This window comes from Mus pahari, chromosome 1, assembly GCF_900095145.1.
Source record: "Mus pahari chromosome 1, PAHARI_EIJ_v1.1, whole genome shotgun sequence".
NCBI classification, from domain to species: Eukaryota; Metazoa; Chordata; class Mammalia; order Rodentia; family Muridae; genus Mus; species Mus pahari.
Genome location: NC_034590.1, coordinates 153600365 through 153625844, shown reverse-complemented (window position 1 = coordinate 153625844; position 25480 = coordinate 153600365). Strand labels below are relative to the sequence as shown.

The 25480-nt window shown below is 51.6% G+C and overlaps 2 protein-coding genes across 3 annotated transcripts in view; one reads left to right on the top strand and one right to left on the bottom strand.

Annotated features, from left to right (window-relative positions):
* Window positions 1-1497: 1497 nt before the first annotated feature.
* Window positions 1498-5951, top strand: Sfrp5 (secreted frizzled related protein 5). Its single transcript, XM_021214028.1, has 3 exons — window positions 1498-2258; window positions 4082-4159; window positions 4906-5951. The coding sequence occupies exons 1-3, from the start codon at window positions 1739-1741 to the stop codon at window positions 5250-5252; spliced, it is 945 nt and encodes a 314-aa protein (XP_021069687.1). The 5' UTR covers window positions 1498-1738; the 3' UTR covers window positions 5253-5951.
* A 6145-nt stretch (window positions 5952-12096) lies between these two features.
* Zfyve27 (zinc finger FYVE-type containing 27) overlaps window positions 12097-25480 on the bottom strand; it is a 21422-nt gene continuing 8038 nt past the window's right edge. The window contains exons 4-13 of one of the 2 annotated variants that reach the window (XM_021200325.2): window positions 24338-24539; window positions 22042-22137; window positions 20930-21042; window positions 20175-20311; window positions 19554-19625; window positions 18113-18133; window positions 17800-17944; window positions 14637-14683; window positions 14270-14351; window positions 12097-13428 (exon numbers count right to left, since the gene is read on the bottom strand). In XM_021200325.2, coding sequence (XP_021055984.1) covers window positions 13364-13428; window positions 14270-14351; window positions 14637-14683; window positions 17800-17944; window positions 18113-18133; window positions 19554-19625; window positions 20175-20311; window positions 20930-21042; window positions 22042-22137; window positions 24338-24539 — 980 coding nt within the window. In that variant the 3' untranslated portion in view covers window positions 12097-13363. The remainder of the gene's footprint in view (window positions 13429-14269; window positions 14352-14636; window positions 14684-17799; window positions 17945-18112; window positions 18134-19553; window positions 19626-20174; window positions 20312-20929; window positions 21043-22041; window positions 22138-24337; window positions 24540-25480) is intronic. The other variant, XM_029543295.1, reaches the window with a different exon arrangement.

Below are 25480 nucleotides of genomic sequence, written 5' to 3'. Positions count from 1 at the left end.
GATACTATAGTGTGGGCCCTCCTCTCTCCCCTACGCGTGCAGGTTGGTTGGAAGCCAAGAGCCCTGGAAATATTGAGGAGCAGAGAGAAAAAAGGAAGGAGAATTGGGGAGAAACACTCCTTACTCAAAGTGGAACCAGTCCCTACCCCCTCAACCCCTACCCCCCTCACATACACCCCACTTTCCCACCCCCAGCTCTTTGGAAGCTCGTCCCCAGAGGGGAGACCAGAGGTCTGGTGAAACCAACAAGAGCCTCCTTCCACAAGACCTCAGTTCCCAATCCTCTCACAGAAAAGTCAAGGAAGACAGAACCCAGACAGACACTAAGCATGGGACCCTGGAAGTCACCTTTCTGGCGTCTGCTTGGAGGACAGTGGCAGTTCTCCTCACACCCACAGTGTTTCCTGCCCAGGCTGGACTCTATCTTACCCAACAATAATGACTCTGCTCTTTAGAACCTACTGCCTGAATCAGATCCTGCCCTCGTGCTAGGTGACCCCGGGACAGTTAACCCCACTTCTCCAAATCCTCAGAATCCAGACCTTCAGGTTGTTGACGTGTGCTCTGACTCTGGAACCGCACTACCTATATCCAATGGCCACCTCGAATCCTCACCTGACCTCAGCTTCAGCGTCTTTATCTGTAAAGTAGTGATAATAAATGGTTCCAACCCTACTTAGGGCATCTCTGTGAAAATTCCATGAGGTAGGTTATGAAATGTGCCTAGGACACTCTCCAAGCACAGCTAGCATCTATTGGATGCGAGCTTTCATTAGAAAAGGGTGTTGATATCCGGGTGGGGGGTGCGTGCCTTTAATCTTAGCATTTAATGAGGCAGAGGCAGGAGAATCTCTGTGAGTTCGAGTCCAGCCTGGTCTACAAATCGAGTTCCAGGACAGCCAGGGCTGTTACACCAAGAAGCCCCGTCTCAAGAAACAAAAACAAACAAAAAAATACCAGAGACGTTCATAAGGTTGTTCAGTGGTGCACATTGTAGGCGCACTTAGCAGGGATTCATTAAATAGAAGCCAAAATTCCCTTCACCCCACCCCCTTGGGTGCCACAGATGGGTCTTAGCCATCTGCTATCCCCAGAGGGTTGCCAAGTGCCTGGCATTGGGCAGAACCTCAGGGGCATGCTTAAAGACCTCAGGGCGAAGCTCTGCTTGCCTGGCCAGGAGGGCGTGGATGGTCAAGAGAAGATGGTCATTATCTGAGAAGAGCAATGGAGGTGTTGGAGAAGGGAAACCAGAGCCAAGCAGGGAAAGGCCGAGGCGCGGAGATAAGCAGGTGAAGTGAGTGAGAAAAGGAACAGGAGAGACTGTGGTGGAGAGAGATAAGAGGACGGAGCAAGGGTGAAGAAAATGCCAAGCCCCCAGGAAAAGGCACAAGGAGAGGTCTAGGCAGCGGAATAGTTGACAGGTCAGGGTCGCGAGGCGAGGCGGGACGCGAGCCGGGCGGGAAAGACTCAGGGTTCCTCCCAGGTCCGCCAACCCGGGGCGGGGGTGGGAGGTGAGAGGGACCAGCGACTGCAGATTGGCTAGGGAACGGCGAAGCCTGGGCTGGAGCCCCGTGGTAGGAGGCGCCTGGATCACTCCGGCAGCGGAGCGGAACAGAGGCTGCCACCTATTTGGACGACCCGGGCAGCGGACAGCTGCAGGGAGCATCCCAGCCGGGGCGCAAGCGGGACAGCGGGGCGCCGAGCACCGAGCCGTCGGGGCGGGCGGCAACATCCAGCCATGCGGGTGGCCGGGGGCGCGCGGACGGCCGCGCTGGCGCTGCTGCTCGGGGCGCTGCATGGGGCGCCGGCGCTCGGCCAGGAATATGACTACTATGGTTGGCAGGCCGAGCCGCTACACGGCCGCTCCTACTCCAAGCCACCGCAGTGCCTTGACATCCCCGCCGATCTGCCGCTCTGTCACACGGTGGGCTACAAGCGCATGCGGCTGCCCAACCTACTGGAGCACGAGAGCCTGGCCGAGGTGAAGCAGCAGGCAAGCAGCTGGCTGCCGCTGCTGGCCAAGCGCTGCCACTCGGACACCCAGGTCTTCCTCTGCTCGCTCTTCGCTCCGGTCTGCCTGGACCGACCCATCTACCCCTGCCGCTCGCTGTGCGAAGCTGTGCGCGCCGGCTGCGCGCCGCTCATGGAGGCCTACGGCTTCCCTTGGCCCGAGATGCTGCACTGCCACAAGTTCCCCCTGGACAACGACCTCTGCATCGCGGTGCAGTTCGGGCACCTGCCTGCCACCGCGCCTCCAGGTAGCGCCTTTGCGCCCAGAGCGCCTCAGACTGATCCTCTCCCCAAACCCTCATCTGTACTCCCCGATAGGTGTCAAGCCCCTATACACAGTGCATACATCCAGCGCCCAGGCACTGTCTCCTTTTTCCTTCCCACCTTTATAAACTTGAGGCTCTGGGTATTCCCACTGGTTCTCTCCCGACTCTGACCTTGTGCAACTCACAGCACGCTCGGTTTTCCAAGCTGCGGGATCCCTGGATGCCCTGGAGACGTTCCCCATAAATGCCGTATTCCTTTCCTCATCTCAAGGATTCTTGGGGTCGCTAGGCAGTTTCTTTGACCTGAACTGCAGACACGCAGACAAGTGCTACTCCTTCCCTGACCTCGGGAACTCTGAGAAGAGGCGGGTGGTTAGGGAAGCCCTGAGGGCCCCTCATTTCTACGCCTGTAACCCTAACTTCCCCTCCTCCCAATTCCTAGGCTTTTGGGGACTTAACTTTTCTGAACCTTCTTTGCCCAGCAGTGAAATCCAGTTTCCTGAGCTCCCAAGCCCTGCTTCCCACTGGCACGTTAGACGGCCTGATTTCTGATTCATCTTCCCTTTCATTGTGCAGGTCCTCAAAGCTGTCCCAAGGCTGGGGGCCACACCCCCTCCTTCTTTCTCCAAGAATGTCTGTCCTCTTCCAAACTAGCCTGGACCCCTAACTCCTCCCCCGCCTTCCCCCCACACACACACACACCCATAGCTCCCAGCAGGCAACCTTTGCCTGTTAACTGGGATAGTGAGAGCTCCCATGAGCCCCCACAGCTGGAACATTCAAATCTCCACTCCCTGCCCCTCCCCCACACTCCTCCCAAAGCATCTGTGCTTCTCCTTGTATCACCCCACCCCCTCTCAAAGTTAATCTGCTTGGTCTCAGGAGGCTCCCACCTTCTCCTTCTTCTCCCTTTCTGGGGGTTTCTGGGAGGGGACAGTCCCTATCTTGAAGGTTGAGAGTGGCAGACAGGAATAGAGCCAGCTGAGCAAGAAGTCCACAGTTCCCAGAATCCTCCAGGTTCCTTTTATAGTCTCTTTGGAGCCCAAACATGAACAGCAGGACAAACTCAGGCTCAGAACACTGTCTGACCCTGCCTTGCTACCCATGACTCCCCTTCTCAGCGAGACTTGTCACCTGGAGGCCGGCACACAAGAGAACCCAAAGGCAGGTTGTAGAAAGGTGTGTGTGTCACATAAAAATGAGTCATTTGGACTTTCTTTTTTAAAAAAAAAAAAAAAAAGATTTATTTATTTATTATATGAGTACACTGTAGCTGTCTTCAGACACACCAGAAGAGGGCATCAGATCTCATTACAGATAGTTGTGAGCCACCATGTGGTTGCTGGGATTTGAACTCAGGACCTTTGGAAGAGCAGTCAGTGCTCTTAGCCGCTGAGCCATCTCTCCTGCCCATGGACTTTCTTCGAGAAAGTTAATGCTGGCCCCTGCAAACAATATCCACCCTGGTCACAGAGCAGGAGCCACAGTCCTGAGCCCTAAGCTCTACTGACTAGGCTACCACATCACACCCGGCTTTCCTCTGCTGATAAGTAGAAAAGGCAGTGTCCGTTTCGCAGCAAGCACTAGATGGGATAAAACTTAGACGGTAATGCATGTCGTGGCTGCAGAAGAGAGCCTACCTCACCATACTGTCCCTGCACTATATGAACTCTTGAATTGTCGCACTCAGTCATTGCCATACTCCCCTTGGGGAATTGGAGCCGCTTCTGTGAGGAGGGTGTGAGGGAGAAGCCTGTACTACCCGGGCTGTTCGAGACCACACCCACTCTACTTTCTCTATTCAGTGACCAAGATCTGTGCCCAGTGTGAGATGGAGCACAGCGCTGACGGCCTCATGGAACAGATGTGCTCCAGCGACTTTGGTGAGTGTGGAATCACAGGACCCCGACAGTGCCCGAAGCAGCCTGGCTCAGAACCAGCCCCACCTGACTACCTACTGCAGCTGTGTTTTGTCACTTCCCAGGGAGATGCCTCCACGGTTGGGCTATCTTTTCTAGGGGGAGCAAGCCTGGCTTGCTAAGAGATGGATGGGGCCCTCCCAGGACACAGGAGTCTGCAATCGAATTAATGTCCCCTGTCCCTGGCATCTCCGCTGAGTCCCCAGTGTTCCTCTGGCCGGGGTGGGTTATGACTAGCTTTCCCCACAGTTCATCTTGGACTCTTCTATCCTGGGACAGTTGAACCAAGCCAGTTAGGACCAAGATCACTGTGGGCCACGGAGTTCTGCATGTGACCTTTGCAAAGTTGGTTCTGTTTTGTGTCCTAGTCTCCCTGTCTATAAAAATAGGGAAAGGAGCAATGACGAAATCCTTGCTTTGGAGGAATCTTTATGTTGGGAGCCTCTTTGGAAAGAAAATGTCGCTATAGTGCAAAAGGTGGGGCACAGGGGAGAAAAAATGTTTTAGAACAATTCCCTTCCCTGGGTGTGCAAAGTTCTTTTCTGGCTTCTTGAGTTGGGGAGGCTAGCTGTGGAAGAAGAGTGGAGCTAGCCAGAGGAGTCCTCTCACCAGGATTCCTGTCCCTAGATCTCTGTGGTCACATTAGGGCTCCCGCTGTCCTAAGCAGATGTGACCCCTCTTCTGACCATCCTTTGCCCACCTTGCCACAGTGGTCAAGATGCGCATTAAGGAGATCAAGATAGACAACGGGGACCGAAAGTTGATTGGAGCCCAGAAGAAGAAGAAGCTGCTCAAGGCAGGCCCCTTAAAGCGCAAGGACACCAAGAAGCTGGTCCTGCATATGAAGAACGGGGCAAGCTGCCCTTGCCCACAGTTAGACAACCTGACGGGCAGCTTCCTGGTCATGGGCCGCAAAGTAGAGGGACAGCTGCTGCTCACGGCCGTCTACCGCTGGGACAAGAAGAATAAGGAGATGAAGTTTGCGGTTAAATTCATGTTCTCCTACCCCTGTTCCCTCTACTACCCCTTTTTCTATGGGGCAGCTGAACCCCACTGAAGGGCCCTGCTCCTTGCCCCAACCAGCCAGCTGTGCCTTGCCTAGCCCTCTGTCCCCGCCCACTTGGCCTCACCCTCGCTCCCAGGCTGACCCATCCCCTGGCAAGGATGGCTTCATGCACCTACTGCTTGCACAGGCTCCAAAGCATAGGCATGGGGCTACCCTCTTTGACTGAAGGGTTCTGGGATCCTGGGGTCTGTCCGGGGACGCCCCACTCTCCCAGAAGTAGGACTTTCTCTTCTGTGGGAAGCCCTAGTGTCTGAAAAAACAGGCGGAGGAGGAAAATGTGAAGGACGACAGATACAGGGCCTCCCACAGCCTGGGGAGGTGCTTTCCAGAAAGGATTGTGGGTCTCATCGCTAAGCGGGATCTGTACTTAGGGAATAGCTTTCCTCCCCCCTGCCCCTGTCATCACAGTCCTCCAAAGAGCAAGAGCCAAGGCCTCCACGTTTTCCATCCACGCCCACTCCTCATCTGGAGCAACGCTGGACTGGAGTGCAGGCTCAGCACCTTCTGTGTTCACTGCCACACAGCCTTGCTCCCTGGCTTTTGCTCGACCTCCTCCATCCCTGTATCCCAACAATGATAAATTATTGCTACTGCTATGGGGCCGCTGGTTCTAGACAACAGGTTTGGTCCTTTTTTTTTTTTTTTTAAGTTTTTAATTAAATAAAACAACAGTTGCTTTGGACCAATTAATCTCTTTATCCAGTAGCTCTGAAGAGGCAGAAGTGTAGGAAGGTTCAGATGGCTTTGAGAAATGGACCCTGAGCTGACACTTGGTCCATTCATCTCCTTGGAAAGCTTAAGAAAAACTGTCCCCCAAGAATACAAGTTGTCACTCTCACCTCTAAACCACTAAATAAGGGACAGAGATGTCCCTGAGAAGACACAGAAGTGCCATTTTTCCTACCCTTTCCCATAGTCAGGAGCCTCCCAGCCATGCACTGTACCCATCTGGGCATTTCCTGGTCAGAAGGGTCTAAGAAGGCCAGGTCACCAGGGACAATGTCATCTCTCTCCTGGGGTTTCCAGATACTCCTGAGCACTAACCCTGACATAAAGGTGACAGCTGCTTTATATGGGTGCTACTCTAAGCATGTTCCTGGGCCGGCAACAGCCATGTTACCCAGGAGATAGTTAGAGACACATCTCAGAGGGCTAGGAGTGCCTGCCACTCAGAGACAAGAGTGCTTGCCTGGGAATTCACACGCACCCTTGCTGTAATAAAAACTGCTTTGTTATTTTTAGAATATTACTGGGGCTCAAACCTAAGAATCTGCATTTTTTTTTTAACACATAACCTTAGCCTATCTACAGAGCTTTTTTTTTTTTTTAACCTTGACAAGGTAATACCACCAAGCATTTTTTTATTTTTTTACTCATGTATACCAAGCCATCTAACTTAGTTCTCACTGAAAGCATGGCGGAACTTTCTCCTCGTTAACAACACCTCATATACATCTGATACACAATCTCATTTTGTTCTCAAAATGCTGAGCTTTTAACAAATCCTGGGTCCCACTCCCATGGAATGAAAACAGGGCCTCCACCAAGCACCAGAACCCCGGTGTTTTGCCACCTAGTGGCATGCAGGCAGGCTCTGGAAGTCATCACTAGGACAAAGAGACCTGAAGCAGTGAGGGAAAAGGCTGGGGTCCACACAGCAGCTTTGAGGTACAGGCGTGGGGCCGGGAGAAGGCTTGGAGGGGAGAGGAATGTGCATGTGCAAAGAGTTCACTATGGAGACGAGGTGAGGTCCGTCCACAGATGTGAAAAGATCGGGTAGATATCCACAGGGCAAGCAGCAGGCACTCTGAGAGCCTTTCCCAGCCTGCTGCTCCTCCAAAATACAGGAGCCACCCAGTTCTGGAAGGGTACTCCCTGGAAAAAATGTCACCTGGGCAAAACAGAAGTGGTGGCATGACCAGGAAGAGCACAGCAAGCAGACTAAAGCGGGCCAGTTGACCTGCCCTCCACGGAGGCCTCACGAGCAGGTGGCCTGGCCACTTAACCATACATCACCTCTGGGCGGTCAGGTGGGCTCTGCCCAGGCAGCAGAGGAGGTGGTTGCCACCCAGCCTGCCCAAACCCTGCCCAGCCCGCCTGGCTCCCTGAATCTGTGCCTTGTCTCCCAGCCTCCCGCTCTAACCAAATATTGACAGGCACTTCTCTGGTCCACCAGGCACAGAGATTATTTTTCCACCAGGCACACAGGGCTCCGGCCACCTCTGGCTCAAGTCCAGTGCTCGCCTGGCAGGTGCTGGCGGCAGGGAGTGGCGGTGGGAGAGGGTTTCTGTAGCCCACTATTTGGGAGAGCCCAAGAGGGCACTTCTTACCACCCCAAAAGGGATCTGGCCCTATGCCCCACTTCTGTTCTCTGCCTGCCTAGAATCTCTTCTGGAATGGAGAGGAATTCTCCCAGAGAGCAGGAAGGCTCTGCAAGGTCCCGGGCCGGTCTTTCTTTAGCCAGTCCTGCTGGTCACACCGATTTCCTTCCCAGTTGGCAGAAGCCCACACCTGGACTCAAGAAACCAGTGAAGGCTGGCCTCTGATCACAGGAGTGGAACTGCATCCCATGGTACATGGGACCTCTCCACACCAAAGGTCTAGAGGTAGGCGGCTATGTGTTGGGGATGCCCCAGGCTCCAGATGTCTTCAGTTCTTGTCATTACAAGACAGTACCTCTTCCCAACTCCAGACAGCAAGCCTTAAAGCTACAGCTCAGAAGCCTCCATGCCTCCTGAGCAGGTAAGCAGTCAGCCAGCAGGCCAACCTGGTAGGCTTCCATTCCAGCTCCAGGCCGGGACTAAATCACATGGCCACCCCCTCCCTTCGAAAGAGCCAAGGAAATCAAGTTTTCAGCTGAATATAAAAAGTTCTCATACAAAACAGGAATGACTTGGGAGCAAGAGACCTTGCACTCCGGGTGTGGGGTGAGAAGAGGCAGTGTAGTTCTGGCCTCTGGTCCTATGAATTAGTAGCCATGGCAGTGTTGTCAAGTGTGCAACAAGGACCTGGACATAATGTAGAGCTTAGATAGCCATTGGTGGTTATTTGTATTATCACTAACACAACAATGCCCGCACACAGTAGGTACCCAGCAAAATGTCCAACTGATTCTTCACTCAACTGAGATACATGACTGACAAGAGGACACGGAAAAGCAGGGACGTCTTATCTAAAGGCCAGAACTATGGAGACTACATCTGGGGTTTTGCTTGCTTCAGAATTGGGCCCCTAGGTAGCATATAAACACATGCCAGGGCGAATAGCAGACACTACTCAAAAGCACTTTGGAACTCTAATTTAAGCTTTACAGCTGCCATTTTGAGATGGGACCTCACAGTGTAGCCCTAACTGGCTAACTCCACTATGTAGGCCAGAATGGCTAAAACCTCAGAGAGTCACTTGCTGCGATTAAAGGTGTGTGGCACCATGCCCAGCCAGAGGTGGCACATTTTAGTAACAATGACTACAGCTCAAAGACATTAAGGCTCTTGACCAAGCTGCACAACATAAATGGTGATGCTCGATTTGTCCCCAAACTCTTAACCACCACCCAGGACTTCTTAAACCCCTCCCACTTACAATCTTCCACCCAAGAAACGCTCACTTGCTTCCAGGCATAGATATGTAAAATCCATATATTATATAAATCAAACATTTAGCCATAAATCTATTTCAAAATAACCCTTGGCCATACACACAGCACTTAAGGATGAGAGCAAACCTGCACAGTAATGCACACGTGTTTGTATTTACACAGGGATTAAACCTTGGCTGAGTGGCTGACAGTGTAGGATGCACAGCACTCAGTTCTTACAGATGGTCAGGTTTGATTTTATAATCTCCAGTGCTGAGAATGCTGTTCTATGGCATGTGTTGGCGCACACCTTTAATCCCAGCACTTAGGAGGCAGAGGCAGGCGGATTTCTGAGGCCAGCCTGGTCTACAAAGTGAGTTCCAGGACAGCCAGGGCTATACAGAGAAACCCTGTCTCGGAAAAAAAAAATTAAAATTAAAAAAATAAAGAATACTGTTCTGCATATAGACAGAGAGTACAAAATGGCAGAAGTGTGTTTAGAGACAATTCATAAATTGTTCGAAATTCTATCCTGATCCCTGATCCAAGTCAAAGTTCACTGAAAATTTTATGAAACTGAAGTCAGCCATTTCCATTCCTTTTTTAATTTTTATTATTACTTGTGCTACAGTGCCCACGTAGATGCCAGAGGAACTGGTTCTGTCCTTCAGTCTTCTTGAGGCAGTCTCTGGGCTATGCCCGGCTCCCGCCCACTCCAGGGCAATCCTCTTGCCTCCTCCCATCTCGCTACAGATGTAACACATCAGGCTTTTTAACACAGGTTCCAGGGATCAAATTCAGGGGTCCAGCCTAGGTGACCAGGACTCACCTAGTGAGCCTTCTCACTAGTCCACAAACAGGAATTTTTAAAATCAAGTATTCCAACATAATGTGATGCAAAGATATACTTTTTTGATATTTACATGCAAGTAGGGCAATAGTACGTCCTTATTTTCTGTAAGCCTGTAAAAGCAGGAACTGAATGGACAAGAAAAACACTGCAGTTCACAACATGCAGTGGTCTCACTTCTGTGTGATTCAAGGAGTGTTCACTGGCTGTGTGGCACGAGCAGAGGCAGAGGGCACAGGGTGCCTGCTGTGTGTTCAGAACCAAGACTTCGGTGCTCAGGACAGGACTCCACAAACACCTCCGACTCATTTTCAAGTTTGGTTTCGAATTGTCTTTTAGTTGCTCGGTGTCTGATAGCCTTTTACTGTCACCAAACTTTTCCCAATCCTCAAATGCAGTTACGGGACACCCCATGGAATCACAGCCTACAGCTTAAAAGCCTGAGGACTATTACCACCTTCTACAGAGGTGAGATAGGATGGGGACAGGCAATCTCAAAGGCTGCCTTCAGCTGCTTCCGTGATGCTACGAGGGCCCGGGCAGCAGCTCCCACCCATTCCTCTTCACCCCTACTAGCGTCCAGCCTCCAGTCTGCACAAAGCAAGCTCACATCCCACAACTGTGCAGCCATCTGTAATCCTGGCTAAAGTTCACTCCTTGGGAAATCTAATGTGGGGGGTGTTTGTTGCTGGAATGTGTGTGGCTGGAGCCTAGTGTCCCAGCCCAAACAGCCTCTGCTGGAACCCCAAAGAAGGCTCGGCTGCCAAAGGAGCGGAATCCCCAGCCACCAGCAGTGCCAGAGAATGGAATGTGCTGCCTGCCGGGGTGTTGCTGGCAGGAGGTGGGGTCACTGGGAGCTGGAGAAGGTGGGGGCTCCAGCCACAAGGCCACCTCTGTTCTGGTAGAGACTGAAGGGGGATGGTGCTAAGAGGGTAGGGATGGGGTAGACCAGTCTGTTGCTCAGTAGCTAGCTCCTTAGAGAGTGGGGACCAGAACATGGCCTTTACCCAAGGTTTCTTAGACCATGGCTGCTACGAACACCTGTAACACAATTCCCACTCCACTTTGGGTGGGTAACTTAACCCCCCACACACAGTGCCTCTATTTACCCATTTAGAATATCCATGAGCTAGACGCACTGTGGCACTGTGAGACGGGAGCTACTGGCTAGGCATATCCCCTGGCAGGACGACCTGTGAACAGGGCCAGCTGTGAGAAGAGACACAGGCCTCAGAAGATTCATTTGGCTTCAGCCCCAAGGGCTACAGAAAACACCCCCAAATCATCACCCATTCCAGGTCTGCCAAGACCGTCTAAAGACACCCACATACCAGACCACAAAAGACGCAACAGTCCTGAGCCCAAGTCAGGCTAGATGCCAGAGTTCCAGACCTGCCCCACCACATGCCAGGACTCCAACACAGCCTGGCTCCCTCTCTGTTCCTGGGTACCCAGCAAACTGGCAGGTGTATTTTGACACAGACATCCAATTCTACAACGTGCAAGCTGTCTGTCATTCCACATTGAGATCTCTGTACCACAGACTCCATGGTGACAACAACCTCACTGAATCCTGTTAGCTCTGCTTTCTAAGAGGAACCTGCATCTGAAGACAGCCTCCCCACCTGTTCTCACAGGGACCTCCAGGAAACAAAAAAGGGAAGCCCCCTGTCTCACATCTGTGACTATACCCTATAACCAGCCTTCCTCAGCAGTGACAGTCACCTTTCAATAAGATGGCATCAGCTGTTTCAAACTATATTCTGGACTCTCCCTGATACCTAAAAAAAAAAAAAAAAAAGGAGGTGGAAGAGGAGGAGGATGAAGAGGAGGAAGAGGAGGAGGAAGCAGCGGTGGCTTTTGCTGTAAGGACACAGGACAGATGTGCATTCTTTCTGAAGGCTGCAGGATGATAGCACACAGGTCCATGGTAGGTGGGGCTGAGCTCAGAGCTGGCTCACAGTGCTGCTGCTGTGCACTGCCAGCCTTACCATGTGGAAAACAGAGCCTACCTCATGAGCTTGGTGTCAGCGCTAACACTGTGTGTGTAGTGCCCAGCTCCAGCCTAGCCTGATCACAGGGCCAACCTGCACCTCACCCCTCCAGGAGCCCGCTTCCAGCTCTTAGCCTCCCGCAGCACTGGCCTTTCTGACTGTCCCAGAGGATCAGCTAAAGCCTTTCCATTCTGAAGCCTGCATTATTTATAGCTAAGTTCTGGTCCCAACCTCAATCCGAGGCCCTGGGTCTGGTCACAAGACAAACCCCACCCCTCCTGTTGATAAGGGACAGCTTTCCACTGGGCCTGGCTGGCTCATGCACTGCCACAGGAGGTGTGCAAAGCCCACTCACAGCCCACCCTGGGCAACATGAAAGACCCGAACAGCACTAGGAGGCCTGACAAAACCATAAGCATGGGGCCTTTTATTGACAATGCTCCACAGAGTTCCTGTCTACTGCTCTACAGTATAAATACAGAGGTGAGCGTCTCTCACCAGGACAAAGGGGCACATCTCACCTGCTTGGTCCCCACTGCCAAACCCTCACTGCTCTACCGCTGTGGTGTGGCATATCAGCAAAGAGGACTTCAGATGGCTCAGGTGTGGGCAGATGTGTGTGAAGATCAGCTCCAAGGGCAGTCCATGACTGCGGAAGGGTCTCAGGCAGAAGCCCCTCGTCTTCTTCATCCCACCCTGTGCCGCATGCTCTCAGGAACCATGAAATAAATAAATAAATACTCTGAAAAAGCTCCAGGGGAGGGGGCCTGAGCCAGCTCATGGCTTAAGAAGAGGCGCAGCAGCCCCCTGGCAGGTCAGAGGGAACATAAAACTGGCAATGTGACCGACCCTATCCTACAATGTAATCTCTTCTCCAGGAACAGCTCTGAAATCCAGGCAGTCCTACACTTCCCTGGACCTCAAAGGCTTTCAGTCTCTCTGCTCCACTCACCTGGCTGCATGTCTCAGGAGATAAGGGCTAGAGAGATGTGGCAGTGGGAAAGAGGTGGGGTGCCCTAGACTCAGAGCAGGATGGAGGAGTGATGTGAGGGTCCTGCAGCCACCCCAGCAGGGCTGAGGATGCCAGAGAACCATGGGAGCTAAGATTCTGTAGGCAGAGCTTCCCCATCCTGCCATCCACTCGACACTGAAGGACTTGACCAGTGCCCTCATGTTCCCTCTCCTTGGGGCGCCTGGGAACGCCAATCCTGTCTCTAAAAACCAACATGTCCTGAGGCTATTCAAAGGGCAATGTCAGGCCACAGTGCTGCAAGGTCCCCTCTCAGGCTCTCTGGGGCTGAGAGACTGCCAAGTACCCAACAGGGAAGAACCTCTTTTCCCAACCTCAGGTCTCTTGGATCCTAAGGTCTAGCCAGCCTGACCTTGACCACCAGAGCCCAGATAAGAGCAGGCTGTGCTCAATTCTGCCCTCTGGTGGACACTCCCTCGCTAGCCCTGAGTTAACAGGGTATAGGATAGAGCAGAACCAAGAACCGGGGCCCCAGGGGCTCCTCTCCCCCTGGGCCTTAGAGCATCACCAGCCCAGCTGGAGACAGCAGGGGAAGGGCAGGAAGGACCTAGCTGTCAGGCTACATTTGCCCAGCACAGGCCTCAGGGGACCAGAGTTGGGACAGTAGGGTCTACTGCTGGCCCCAGGACAGTTGGAGCCTGGCTTCTCTTCTCATTTGCTCAAGGTCTGATTACAGGAGGCACACACAAACACAGTCTCTCTCTGGGCTTCAGGAGCTGGAAAGAAAGAAAAACTCGGTGAGACAGTTCTTTGTACCCTTTAGGCTCAAAGTGCCAAGTACTGAATTAGCCTCCCCAGTCCTGAGACAGACCACCCACGGCCCGGCCCACACCCTCCCTGACCCGCTCCCTCCCTCAGACACGCTGGGGCACTGTGGCTCTGACGCCAACAGCAGGCCTCTCCCAGGTGTTCTATGCATTGGAAATTCTTCTGGCATCAACAAAATAAAATACCAGAGGAAATTTTCCCTAAACGTTTTAACGGTGGTTAAAAATCTCTGGGTGGCAAGATTACAGGATCATTTTTCTCTTCCTTTCTTCTTTATAATAACCTCAAAACTTTATAGTTAACAAGCATGTGCTACTTGTAAGATCGGCAAAAAAAGCCTTGCCCCACACTGTAGCACATCACAGGGCAGGAAGTGAGATACACTGCAGTTGTCAAGAGCACAAATACACATCCATACTCCTACGTGTGCACTCTCATGCTCCTATGTGCACACTTATGCGCCTGTATGTGCACGCTCATGCTTCCTATGTGTGCACATCCATGCTTCCTTCTGCCTGTCACCGACCTCCCTGTCAGGAACACAGGGGCAGGGGATGTCTTCCTTTTGCTCATCTACAGGTTTTATTTACAGCAAACATACACAGCATTTAGGAAAGGAAGAGAATTTACTTTGATTCTGATAACAATGGAACTGGGGTAACGAAATGAGATCATCCAGGTGGCCTCCTCTGGGAGAAAGAGGAGTCTTGGGGAGTTGTCTTGCTCTGTACAGGACAGCCTCACTCCTTCCCACAGCAGCCTCTCTGCCCTGCTCGCTGCCCCGCTCACCTGTGGCTCCCATGGAGGACCTGGGCACCTTGAAGGAGCAGCACCGTGAGCAGAAGCTGTTCCCACAGTTGCTGCAGCTCCGCTGTAGACAGGAACAACAGTGTCAGAAGGAGCCCACCCTCAGGTACCCGACACCCCAGCGCCTCCCCCCTCCTATCATCCAATTCTATACGACTGAAGAGGGTCCTCAGTGGGGTGAGACAGGACAAACAGCCAACAGAAGGCTGATAAGGGTGTGGGCCTCAGCAAACAGAGGGCACTGGTCCTGTGACTCAAATGAGGGCTTAGACTCCATTGCTGACTCTCCTCGGGTCATGCATCAGCCCCAGTCACTGCACACTGCCCCAGCAAACACCAGCAGACTCACCCTCTTCTTCAGCACGGAGAAGGTGGCGGCACAGCCTGCACAGTTCCCTGAGAGACAAAGGCAGCAGCTGAGCTACGATCCAGCCCAGTCCACTCAACCCACATTGTTCCTGACTCTAACTGGGCCACTCGGGACCCAGCCAGGCACAGCCCAGCATCTTAGCTGGGTGCAGAGAGCAATATCTGTATTTAAAATAAGTAAAGGTACCAGCTCTCAGAGCAGCTTTCACCAAGCTACACACAGCTCTAGTCCTTGCACACTGCCAACACCAAGTGCCACACACATTCACAAGCTTGGCAGATTATCAAGGAACACCCAGAGAATCTCCCCCCGAAATCTAGCCAAGCCAACAGGGACCTGGACCCCAGCCTCCTCAATGAAGCCTACTAGATATGACCCTTTCATAATGCCTCCTTCCAAACATCTGTCCACAGTGAGGGACAGATACGCCTCCATGGTCTCCTTTCTGTCATCAGAAGATCCCAAGAGAAAGCTTGAAACGGGATACCTTCCATCATGGGATGAAGGGCAGGATCTCAAGCACTGGTGGCAAGCGGCAACACAAACCTTCCTAAGCCACAAGTGCAGTGAGACAGAGCAGCCAGCAGCAGCTCGGGTGACAACTGGCAGTTGGGGCGAATGGAGGAGAGATGAGAGATGGGTTCTGGGGCCTGTTATGACCTTGCAGGCGGCAGGCAGCAGCAGAGGGCACAACTGTGACTGCTGGGTAACATGTTTGCCCATGAGCTCCTTCCTAGTCAGCCAGGATTGCCCACAGCTCTCGCTAAAGGATGCTCCCTGGGATCAAGGATGATAGACTATGGAGTCAGGGGAGCAAGGCTGGGGTATCTAAGGCAAACATCCCTTTGCTGTTGGCCCGCTCACAACAATGTAAAGGACAGAGAGAACACAAACTCCAGCATGCTAGTGGGATAAGAAAACGTGCTCACTGACTGTGGCTCCTCCACCAAGAACAGAGGAAAGCAGCCTGTTCAAGGTGACAGAGCACCGGACAGGACAAAGAGCCCACGTCCAAGAGTTCCTCAGAGTAGACGGAGAGCCAGGGCTGCACAGTCCCCATGCACATCTGGGTTGCGAGCTGACACCTGATCACACAGTGACAGAGAACACTCCTGCTCCTCCCAAGCCGAGCCACTCTGCCCATTCTCAGCCACATTTTTATACTCATCCACCTCGACTCACCTAGTGACCCTGCCATGAAGAGAAGGGGTGGGGCAGGACCCACCAGGGCAGTGATCTCTAGGACAGGGGTGCCTGGTCCATCACCACCAAGACTCACCTGTGGAGGCTCCAGAGGAAGCCCTCATCTCACCCCTCCCAAAGACCCACGTCATCTACTGACAGCCAGAACGGAAGGTCCCCTAAAGTTCATATATTGAATCCTAATCCCCAGGCCTTTAGTGAGTGACTGGCAGAGCACTCATGAGTGAGAACACTGCTCTTATAATGGACAGCACTTTGTCATGCCTCCCGGAGGAGCCAGCAAAAGGGTGGCACAACTTAGACCTCAGTTTCAGCAATGGTGAGAAATAAAATTTCCCTTATTTATGAAGCACCCGGCATGGTGTATTTTCTTATAGTAGTCTGGAAGGACGAAGAGAGATCTCAGAGCAGCCTACCCAAGGCTGATCTGGGAACCTGGACCCAGGAGTCAACAGCTTGGAAGTAGAATTGTCACACCTGCCCTCAAGGTAGAGATCAGGCCCTACCAACAAAGGAACATAGGCACTGTAACAAGGGGGAGAGGCAGAGAAGAGCAAAAAAGGCCGCCCTCAGGCACCTGTATGGCCTCTGCCTATCCAGATGAGGAGAATCTGACCCAAACCCCAGATCTGAAGACAAGACCGGCACTACACGAGGCACTCCTGAACATCGAGCTAAGAGAGGCCACGGGACAGAGGAGGGGGCACAAGACACAGAGGGATCTGATGACCTGCAGCTGACACCCAGCTCCCCCTGAGCAATGAAGCTCTTAGGTGACCTCAGGTTACCCCTCTGCAGAACAGCAACTTCTCACTGCCTCTACGCACAATGCACAAAGACAAAATGTCACTTGCTAGACTAACAGCAGTAATCCTTTTGCATTTGGAACCTCTAGAACCCATCTGCTCCTGGGCCCAGAGCCTGTCTTGCCCTATCCCATCCACCAGAGAAATGAGAGTAAGCTTATAAAAGGACCTGAGCCTGCGTGCCTACCAAAGCCAATAGTCAACAAAGGTAAAGGAATTCTGTGTGCCTGGGGATATGGATACAGACACAAACGGCAGGCCTAGGACACCTAATCCTGAAAGAACAACCACACTAGTCAGGGGCAGGAAGGCAAGCCGCAGAGGCCCCTCAAGTTCCTGAAGATAAATCCATGGATTTCCCCTCCCTCCACAGACTTAGAACTCACTAAACACTGAAACCCACAATCCAAAGGCCGTAATGACTCTCAGTAACCAGGACTCTAGCTGCCTCTGCTCTCAGGGCTCCAAATCAAAGCCAGGGTCCCAAGCTGGGTTCAGAGTCAAACATACCCTTCAAGATCTTGACCTACCCACAACCCTAAGAAAAGACTAGCTTTCCAAACTACAACTTTGGCTAGAAGTGCCCAAAAAAAACCTACCATGCTCAGAAGAAGGTGCCCTTTACTGCAGATAGCCAGACCATAAAGACCAGGATGGGCTCTTGGCATCCAGAAGCCCAGGCAGCACCGCCCATATAAACAGCACCCAAGTACAAAGAGCCAGGCAGGACCTGTGCTAACTTGGCATATACTGTCATAAAGTCCACAACTCAACTGCGACTACTCTTTCAGAAGGGTAAAAACTGAGGCATAATTTGTCCAGGGACTCTGGTTGAGCTACGAATAGCAGTCAAACTCTACAGCCTCAGGACCACAGCTCTCTGCAGCCTGGGCCTATGAGCACCTTGTCTTCCTGTCAACTGATAGTCAATAATGAGAGGTGGACATGACGAGACCCACTCACTCCACACTCATACTTCCAAGACATGTTTATTTCCCAAGGTTCCACGGAGAGCTTTACCAATGCCCACAAGTCTTGGATTCTGTCCCTGTGGCCCAGATGTTCCCCCAGTCCACAAGTCCCACCAGCCCTAACCATATACCCCCACCTCCAAACCATTTCTTTGGCCATACCGAAGTTATTGGTTGGGTAACGCTTGCGGAGCCGCTCCGTAAGCCGAGACACCTTGCTGCGCAGCACCTCATTCTTGCTGAGGAATCCATTGTCCTGCAGGGTCAGCTCATCCTCTGCTGGGCACGGGGTGCCCTCCTCATCCTCCTATGAGAACAGCCTATTCCACTCTGCCCATCACTTACAACATCCCAGGCCCTGCATGCGAAGGCACCTGGGCATGGTGGGCCCCACCAAATGAGGCACAGCTAACTCAGCAAGCCTGCCCAGCCCGGCCCCGCCCCTTTCACCCCGCTCCACTCCGCTCCGACTTACCAGCACCACCAGGTGGGTCTCCTGCCTCCCAGGGTGCAGGGAAGAAGAAGAAGAAACAGAGAGATAGCAGGAAGGGAGAAGCAGGAGGGGATAGGGGAACAGCTGTGCCTGCTGAGCTCTGAGCACTTCCCAAAAGGGGACATCAACAGGCGTGCTCTTAGAGGAAGCCGGTGATACTCCTGCTGGTCATCATACAGTTCAACAGAACAGGGTAGGAAAGGAAGCACCCCTTACAGCAGCCTTTTGGGTTAAGTGTCTCCCTTAGTTCCACAGATTACAGAGCAAAGGATAAACCAGGTCTGGAGATAAAAATGTGTTCCTTATTTGGGTCATGAAGAAAAAGCTTGAAAACCCCTGCCACAGCCATCGCACCCTCCTCAGACTCACAGCCTACACTACTATCAACCCGAGGAAGTCTATAGCACTCACAACTGAAATGGGTCAGGCAGGCCTGGGAGGAGGAAGGCAGCTGTGCATCCAGGGCCTAGTTACATTCACAAGACTCTTGCTCCACAAACAACCTCCCACTTTCCAGGGGGACATAAATGACAAGCAGCAGTGGAACAGGGACAACAGTCAGAGGCTCAGTAAGCAGAGGGCAGGGGGTGCAGGACAACTTGGGAACTGCAGCATATGATTCACCTATGTTCACTTATTATGTGTGTCCATGTGTGTGCCACAGAACATGTATGAAGGGCAGAGGACAACTTTCCAGTGTCAGTCCCCTCCGGCTACAATGTAAGTTGTGGGAATCAAACTCAGGTCAGCAGGCTTAGCAACCAGCACTTCTACCCACTGAGCTATCTTGCTAGTCCATGTGACTTATCTAACAGGAAACGATGGCCCTCAGCTAGTGACTGCTGCAGACTCAGAGACACTAGGAAAGTTGCAAGGGTACATTTTCTAACTGAATTTCTAACTGAAATTCGCCCTGTTTTATCCACTGGCTCAAAGGATTATTTTTTTAAAAGTATACAAGCCAAATAAAACACATCTTCAAACTACCAGTCTAAATCACTGTCTTAATCAAGGTTGCTGAACTTTCCCTGAACTAGTGCTCGGCCATGTACCCACTCTCCCCGACCTCCCAAGAGGACTTCTATGGACCTTAGTATACAGAAAGGCCAAGACGCAAGGCAGGGCCTTCCGAAAACATACCCCTGACATCATGATCTCCAACCCAGGTGACAAACCACCAACACCCAACAGTGGCTTGCCCAGGCCAGCAGAACCAGCCCTACCTGGGCATGCAGGACAGAAGAGAGTAGAAGGAGCCAGTGGTACTGTTTCAACCAGTGAGTTCTAGCTCAGTGAGCTCTGGCTTCCCGTGTGGATGTTAGAAAAACACAGACACACACACAGAACTCTCATCCCACACAGAACTCTCATCCGACCCAGTATCTGGCCTGGTCAGGAGAGAGGACTGGGAGAGGCCACCCACCTCAATTGCATCTTTGAACTCCTCATCTGGCTCAGCCTCCTCAGCTTCCTCCACACTCCCTGGTGTGAGGTCCTAGGAAGAAAGATTCTCTGGCAAAATGGAGGAAGACTGGCAAGCCCGGTCCCTATAGTAGAGAGCCACCTGCTGAGAGCCAGTGGCTGGCTCCAAAACCCCAGGTCCCACCCCCATGAAAACTGCACAGCTGCAAGAAAGATGAAAATTATACCAAGGAATACCCTCCAACTCCACAGGCCAGGCCACAGAACAAGGCACTGCTGGACCTATAGTAGCCAACAGCCAAGCCCTACCTACTAGCTAAAAGCCTCTGGTACTCACTCTGTGTTTAGCCTTCTGTCCTGACACAGGGAATGATCTCAGCCCCATTCTCAAGACACACCTGTGGGGCACCTAAAGAGGCACTGGACATGGAGCAAGTGTTCAGAAAAGCCCAGGCAGCTGTTCTCATTGCCCTTCATATGACGACGCATCCCAAAGACGAGGCAGGCAGAGCTCCACAGCTCTGACCCAGAAGCTGTGCCTCATAAACACATCGGTAAGAACAAGAGGGAGGGAAAGACCTCAGCAGACAGGCAACAGGCCCCTGCCAGTGGGGAGACTCACCTCTGTGGGTGTGGGGGCTGGCGAGCTGTCCAGCAGGCCCCTCCCTCCGGCTCCCTGCAGTGCTGAGCTCGCACAGGCACACTCTTCCTGCTGGGGGTTCATCCTCCGCTGCAGACAGGCCCTGTACTCACATACCACTGCCAAGGGAATGGAGAACAGGGTTGGAAGTGACAGGACACAACGAATGGTGTGCTGGAGCACGCCACACCTCTTTAATCTTAAAAAGAACCTAGAAGAATTTCCCAGAGACACATAAGTACTCTGAGAGTGTTCTCCATCAACACCTGCCCTCTGCTACAAAGAGTCGCCCAGTGATCCAATTCAGTGAGTGGTCCATAAACTAGGGACACAAAGAGGAAACAAAGAAAGCAACCATCCAAGCACAGGGCCTCTCCAGACTGCCCAGCATCCAGAAGCCAGACAGCAGACACAGGGGCCTAGCTGGCCCCAGTGCAGGAATAGGTAGCAATTTAGGGAAAAGATCCCTCCCTTATCGTCTAGAAGCCGCCATATCAATAAGAGTGATGTATCTGTCTTAAAAGGGAAAGGCGACCCCTCTCAAGGCAGCCACCTTAGAGAACTGTCAGCCCCCCCCCCAACCTCAGCACACTTCCAGAGATCTCGAAGCAGCCCTCCCAGAGACAGCCGAGTGAGAAGCTGCCCCTGGTGACAAGCACAGCAAACAGACAGGAGCAGGAAAGCTGACAGGTTCTCAGAGTGGGCCAGGACCCACCCAGCTGGCTCTCGGGGCTTACCTCGGAAGAAGTCCCCATTTCCCAGGAAGAGTGTGCTATTTAACAGGGCGAGGACCCAGCAGAGCGGCAGCAGGTAGAGCATGCACACCATGCCCAGAAGAGCGCCATAGAACCTGGATGAACACAATGTCAGAAGGGAAATGGTGGGGAGCACCTGGTGAGAAACAGCTCTGGCACAAACGGACAAGACCTGCCAAGCTAACCAGTGTGGACCAGCCATGGAAGCCCGCAGAAGCCCACTTCTATCAAGTGAGACCGGTGAAGCTACACTGTGTCTCAAGTGGGGAGCCCACACACTGGCTCAGCTGCTACTGCTCCAGGGTCTGGGCTCTGAAGTCCAGACACAGGCTTGGGCCTGAAACCTGAAACCGGCATTTGCCTCTATGGCAAGTGTCTTAGTTCTCAAGCATTACTTCATTCATCTACACAGCGAAGGTTAAAGCAGCAGCTACTCCACGGGGTCACTAGAAAGAGTAAGACAATAACAGGAACCTCTGAGCATGGGCAAAGTAAAGCATAGATAGATCTAATTATAGTCATTATTGACATAGAAAAACCTCATTCATTTATGCAGGAATCTTATCTTTTAAGTTTATTCCTGAAAATTTTTCAAAAAATTAAAACTAAAGTCCATTAAAATGTTCACTGTAGGGCTAGTAATGAAAAGTAGAAATCATCTAAATATACAACAGAACACTTTAATAAATTTCAGTCATTCACAATCCACATTATAATTCCAAAGACATTGTTGCAACCACTTATGATGTAATTAGTCAAGAGAAAGAAATCTCATATACAGGCTAGAGAGGTGGCTCATTGACCCCGGGACACTTTTGGCTCTTGCAGAAGACCACAGTTTGAATACCAGCAACTACGACCTATTATATATATTATTATAGTACTGTTACTGTATATCTTTTTAAAAGGCACCTAAGCAACCATTTAGAGCTCAAAAAGCATCTGCGCAGACCCACACCCTAGGGACGCGGGGTGCTCTTCCCCTGAAGTAGGTGGGGCTGAAGCCTTTGCAAGGCATCTGGCGTCACTGGAAAAAGAAGGGGTTCACTCGATTACTACAGAAGGGCAGGGTGGAAAAGAAGGGGCCTACTCACTGTGAGGACACCACGGGGTTTTCCCAGTGAAGTACGCGGTAGGCTGACTCGCAGGTATAGCACAGGCGGGCCAAGAAGGCTTCCAGTTGGATCAAGCTGCAGACACAGGAGCTTCTGTGAGTGGACAGTCCCTGCTCCCTCCAAACCAACCTAGTCACAAATTCAGGAGTACAGAAGCTACAAGGACGTGGAACCTGGGTTCACAAGCATAGCCAGCCAGCAGTGGTCACCATCTGTAAATACTGCTAAGGGATAAGATGGCCTGGCAAAAATGCTCCAACCCATTCCAACCCCCTCGGGAGAACCCTGCTGAGGTGAAGCAGCTCGGGTCCCTACTATTTTTGTTATTATTACTATTATTATTATTATTATTTTATTATAATTGGGAGGCACCACTCTCCTAACACCAAAGGGCTCAGAGACATGACTGCTTCTAGAACTAAGCAGGGACAGTGTAAGACAAGTATGACTATTCTGTTGTGCCATACAGTAAGGTGGCACAGAAAAATGATGGGGATATGATGAAAGAACACAAAACCAGCTCAAAGTGGTCCCAGTGGCCAAGCCACAACACTCCAAAATGAAAGGAAGGACTGTGATAGATCAGACCCCACTGAGTGAAATAAGAGTCTATGATTCATACTGATAACAAATGAGAAGGACATTTCCTCACTGCAGAATGCCAGAAGAGAAATGCAAACGGAATGGTAAGCAGAGAGCCACCTCTCAGCCATCCCAGGAAGAAACTGATGAGGGAAGACCCGCCAACGGCTTTTACAGCGCCTGAGTGAATGCTGACGAGGAACAAGATATTCCAGTCTCAAAGTATCTCTCCACAGATTACTAATAACCAAGGGGAAACAAACCTTAAGCAAGTGACCAAAGATAGTGTTTCCTGACCTCATTTGGCTCTGAAATGGACTATGATACTCCACTTTTTAGTCCTGTTCAAAATGTATCCCTTTGGCCGGGCAGTGGTGGCACACGCCTTTAATCCCAGCACTTGGGAGGTAGAGGCAGGTGGATTTCTGAGTTCGAGGCCAGCCTGGTCTACAAAGTGAGTTCCTGGACAGCCAAGGCTACACAGAGAAACCCTGTCTTGAAAAAAAAAAAAATGTATCCCTTCACTCTAACAAGAGCGTGTGCTGTACCAAGTGAGCGTGTGCTGTACCAAGGTGTGTGTATGCCAAGGTCTCGCTCACCCCAGATTCACAGAGCACAGGTTATGAGGGCTGAGGTGCTTGGCAGGCAAGGTCTTGGATTGAATCTTAGCACTACAGGGAAAGAAAACACCTTCAATGTAATACATGATCCTAGACTGGATTCTGGGCCAGGGGAAATCAATATAAAAACCTTCATCAATACAGCTGGCAAAATGTGATTATGAACTATGTAGCAGACAACAGTTCTAATATATCAATATAAATGTCCTAATTCTGACCGTTCTGCTGGGAATACATAAGACAATGTCCTTGATCTCAGGAAATAAATGCTGAAGTGTTTGGAGTAAACAGAAAGGGTATTGGAAGACATAGACAGACAGATCTCTGTGAGTTCGGGGCCAGTCTGGTCAACACAGCTAGTTCCAGGACAGCCAGGGCTACACAGAGAAACCCTGTCTCAGAAAAAAGAAAAGTTTCTTTTTATGGGGGGAGGGGGTGGGGGTGAGATCCCCAGACACCTGAAGCTCACCTCCATGACTCAGAGCTCTGTTATCACCACTATTAGATGTCAAAGGCCTACACGGAGCCTGAGCCAAGGAAAGGCTCAGGAAATGCCCGCTGCCACTGATGTTGGCACGCTTAACATTCCCAGCAGTCTTAGCACTGCTTCCTCAAAGTGCCAGCCACGTCATGTTTAGTATGGTAATGATAACGAACGCCGAACAATTCCTGGATACTCCACACTCAAGCCATCTTCACAACCACTTTCCGAAGTAAGCCCAGCACTATGTCTGACAGATGAGGGACCAGAGACATAAAAAATTGAGCTCCCCAACACTGCATAGAAGAGGAAGAGGTAGGGTTGAAGCCTTGTACTGGTTTGCAAAGGCTAACCTAAGCAAGATCCCTCTTGGTGTCTCTGGGGGAAAGAGCATAGATGTGGAAGCAGCTGAATCTGGAGTCTCAGTCACAGCTCCCTAAGCCTTTGCCTTCCTCTCTGAGTGGAGGATAATAACAGCGTCTCTGCTCAGGACCGGAAAAGAGCTTAAGCCAAGAGCAGCCTGTGGTGTCGGTAGTCTGTAGTGTGGCGCTGGCACACTCCCAAACACTCCTGGCCTCCCTGCAATACTTACAAGCTCTTCACCTCAGCCACAGCCTCAGGGCGGGAAAGGTGCACTCTGGAAAGGCGGACTCTCTGCAGGTCTTCCTGCCTTGTGCTGTGGTACTTCCTCCGCATCAGCTCCGACTCTGGCAGCTGTCCCCGGCACACCTCCTGAAGGTAGCCCAGTAGGGCAGGCACCGAAATCATCAAGGCACCCATGGAGTACCACGCACCTAAGAGATCAAAACCGCTACAGTTCAAACAGTAAACAAGGCCCGGGCGCATGCCCACTGACGCCCACATGCGTGCTTCCTCGCCCCCTCTAGGCCCTGCTGAGGCCTGACGTGATCACACTGTGGGTGAGAAGACTCCAGATCTCCCGCTCCACCGTCTGCTGACCCCAGCTCTGCTTTCCCTCCCTGATCTTATCACAACACCATAGACTGTGGCTGTCTCGCTCACTGTCTCCTCTGAAAAAGTCAGTTCTAACCTGTGAGCATAGAGGAACTCCAGCCTTGGTTAGCACATTAAAAACTGTCTCGGGGCCGGAGAGACGGTTCAGTGGTTACAAGTATGGGCTGCTCTGCCACCTGGGCTTGACTTCTGCCACCCACATGGTGGCTTACCACCATCTGTAAATTCAGTTCCAGAAGATCCAACTCCTCCTGGCCTCCACACACACTGTGCATACATAGTACACAGACAAAATATCCATAAACTAAAACAGAAAATGCCACAGCACACACAATAGGTGTTCTCATCTGTAGTTTGGGTGCTGCTGGAAGTTCCCCAATGATAGAAATTTAGCCCTCTCTACCACTAAGGCAGACTGGAAGCCTTTCCTTTGGCTTTGAGGATAACGCAGGGGTCCTGAGGATTGAGAATTGATAATGAGGCAGAGACAAACTCAAAGCAGAAATGTCTCCTCTGTAACACAATATTGAAATCCTAGGAGATATAAAAAAAAAAAAAAAAAAACTCTAAGAAAAATAAAGCTGGCTATGACGGTGGTTATGTCTGTAGCTGGCTATGACGGTGGTTACATTTGTAGCTCCAGAATCTGAGAGGCTGAGGCAGGAGGATGGGAACTTTCAGGCAAACTTGGGCTATGTGGTAAATTTAAGGAAAGCCTGGGCTACACAGAGAATCCCTGCCTCAAAAAAAAAAAAAAAAA

Coding starts and splice junctions, on each gene's coding strand:
- Sfrp5 (XM_021214028.1), top strand. CDS start 1,739: ATGCGGGTGGCCGGGGGCGCGCGGACGGCCGCGCTGGCGCTGCTGCTC. Junction 2,259..4,081: donor GCCTGCCACCGCGCCTCCAG/GTAGCGCCTTTG, acceptor TTCTCTATTCAG/TGACCAAGATCTGTGCCCAG. Junction 4,160..4,905: donor GATGTGCTCCAGCGACTTTG/GTGAGTGTGGAA, acceptor ACCTTGCCACAG/TGGTCAAGATGCGCATTAAG.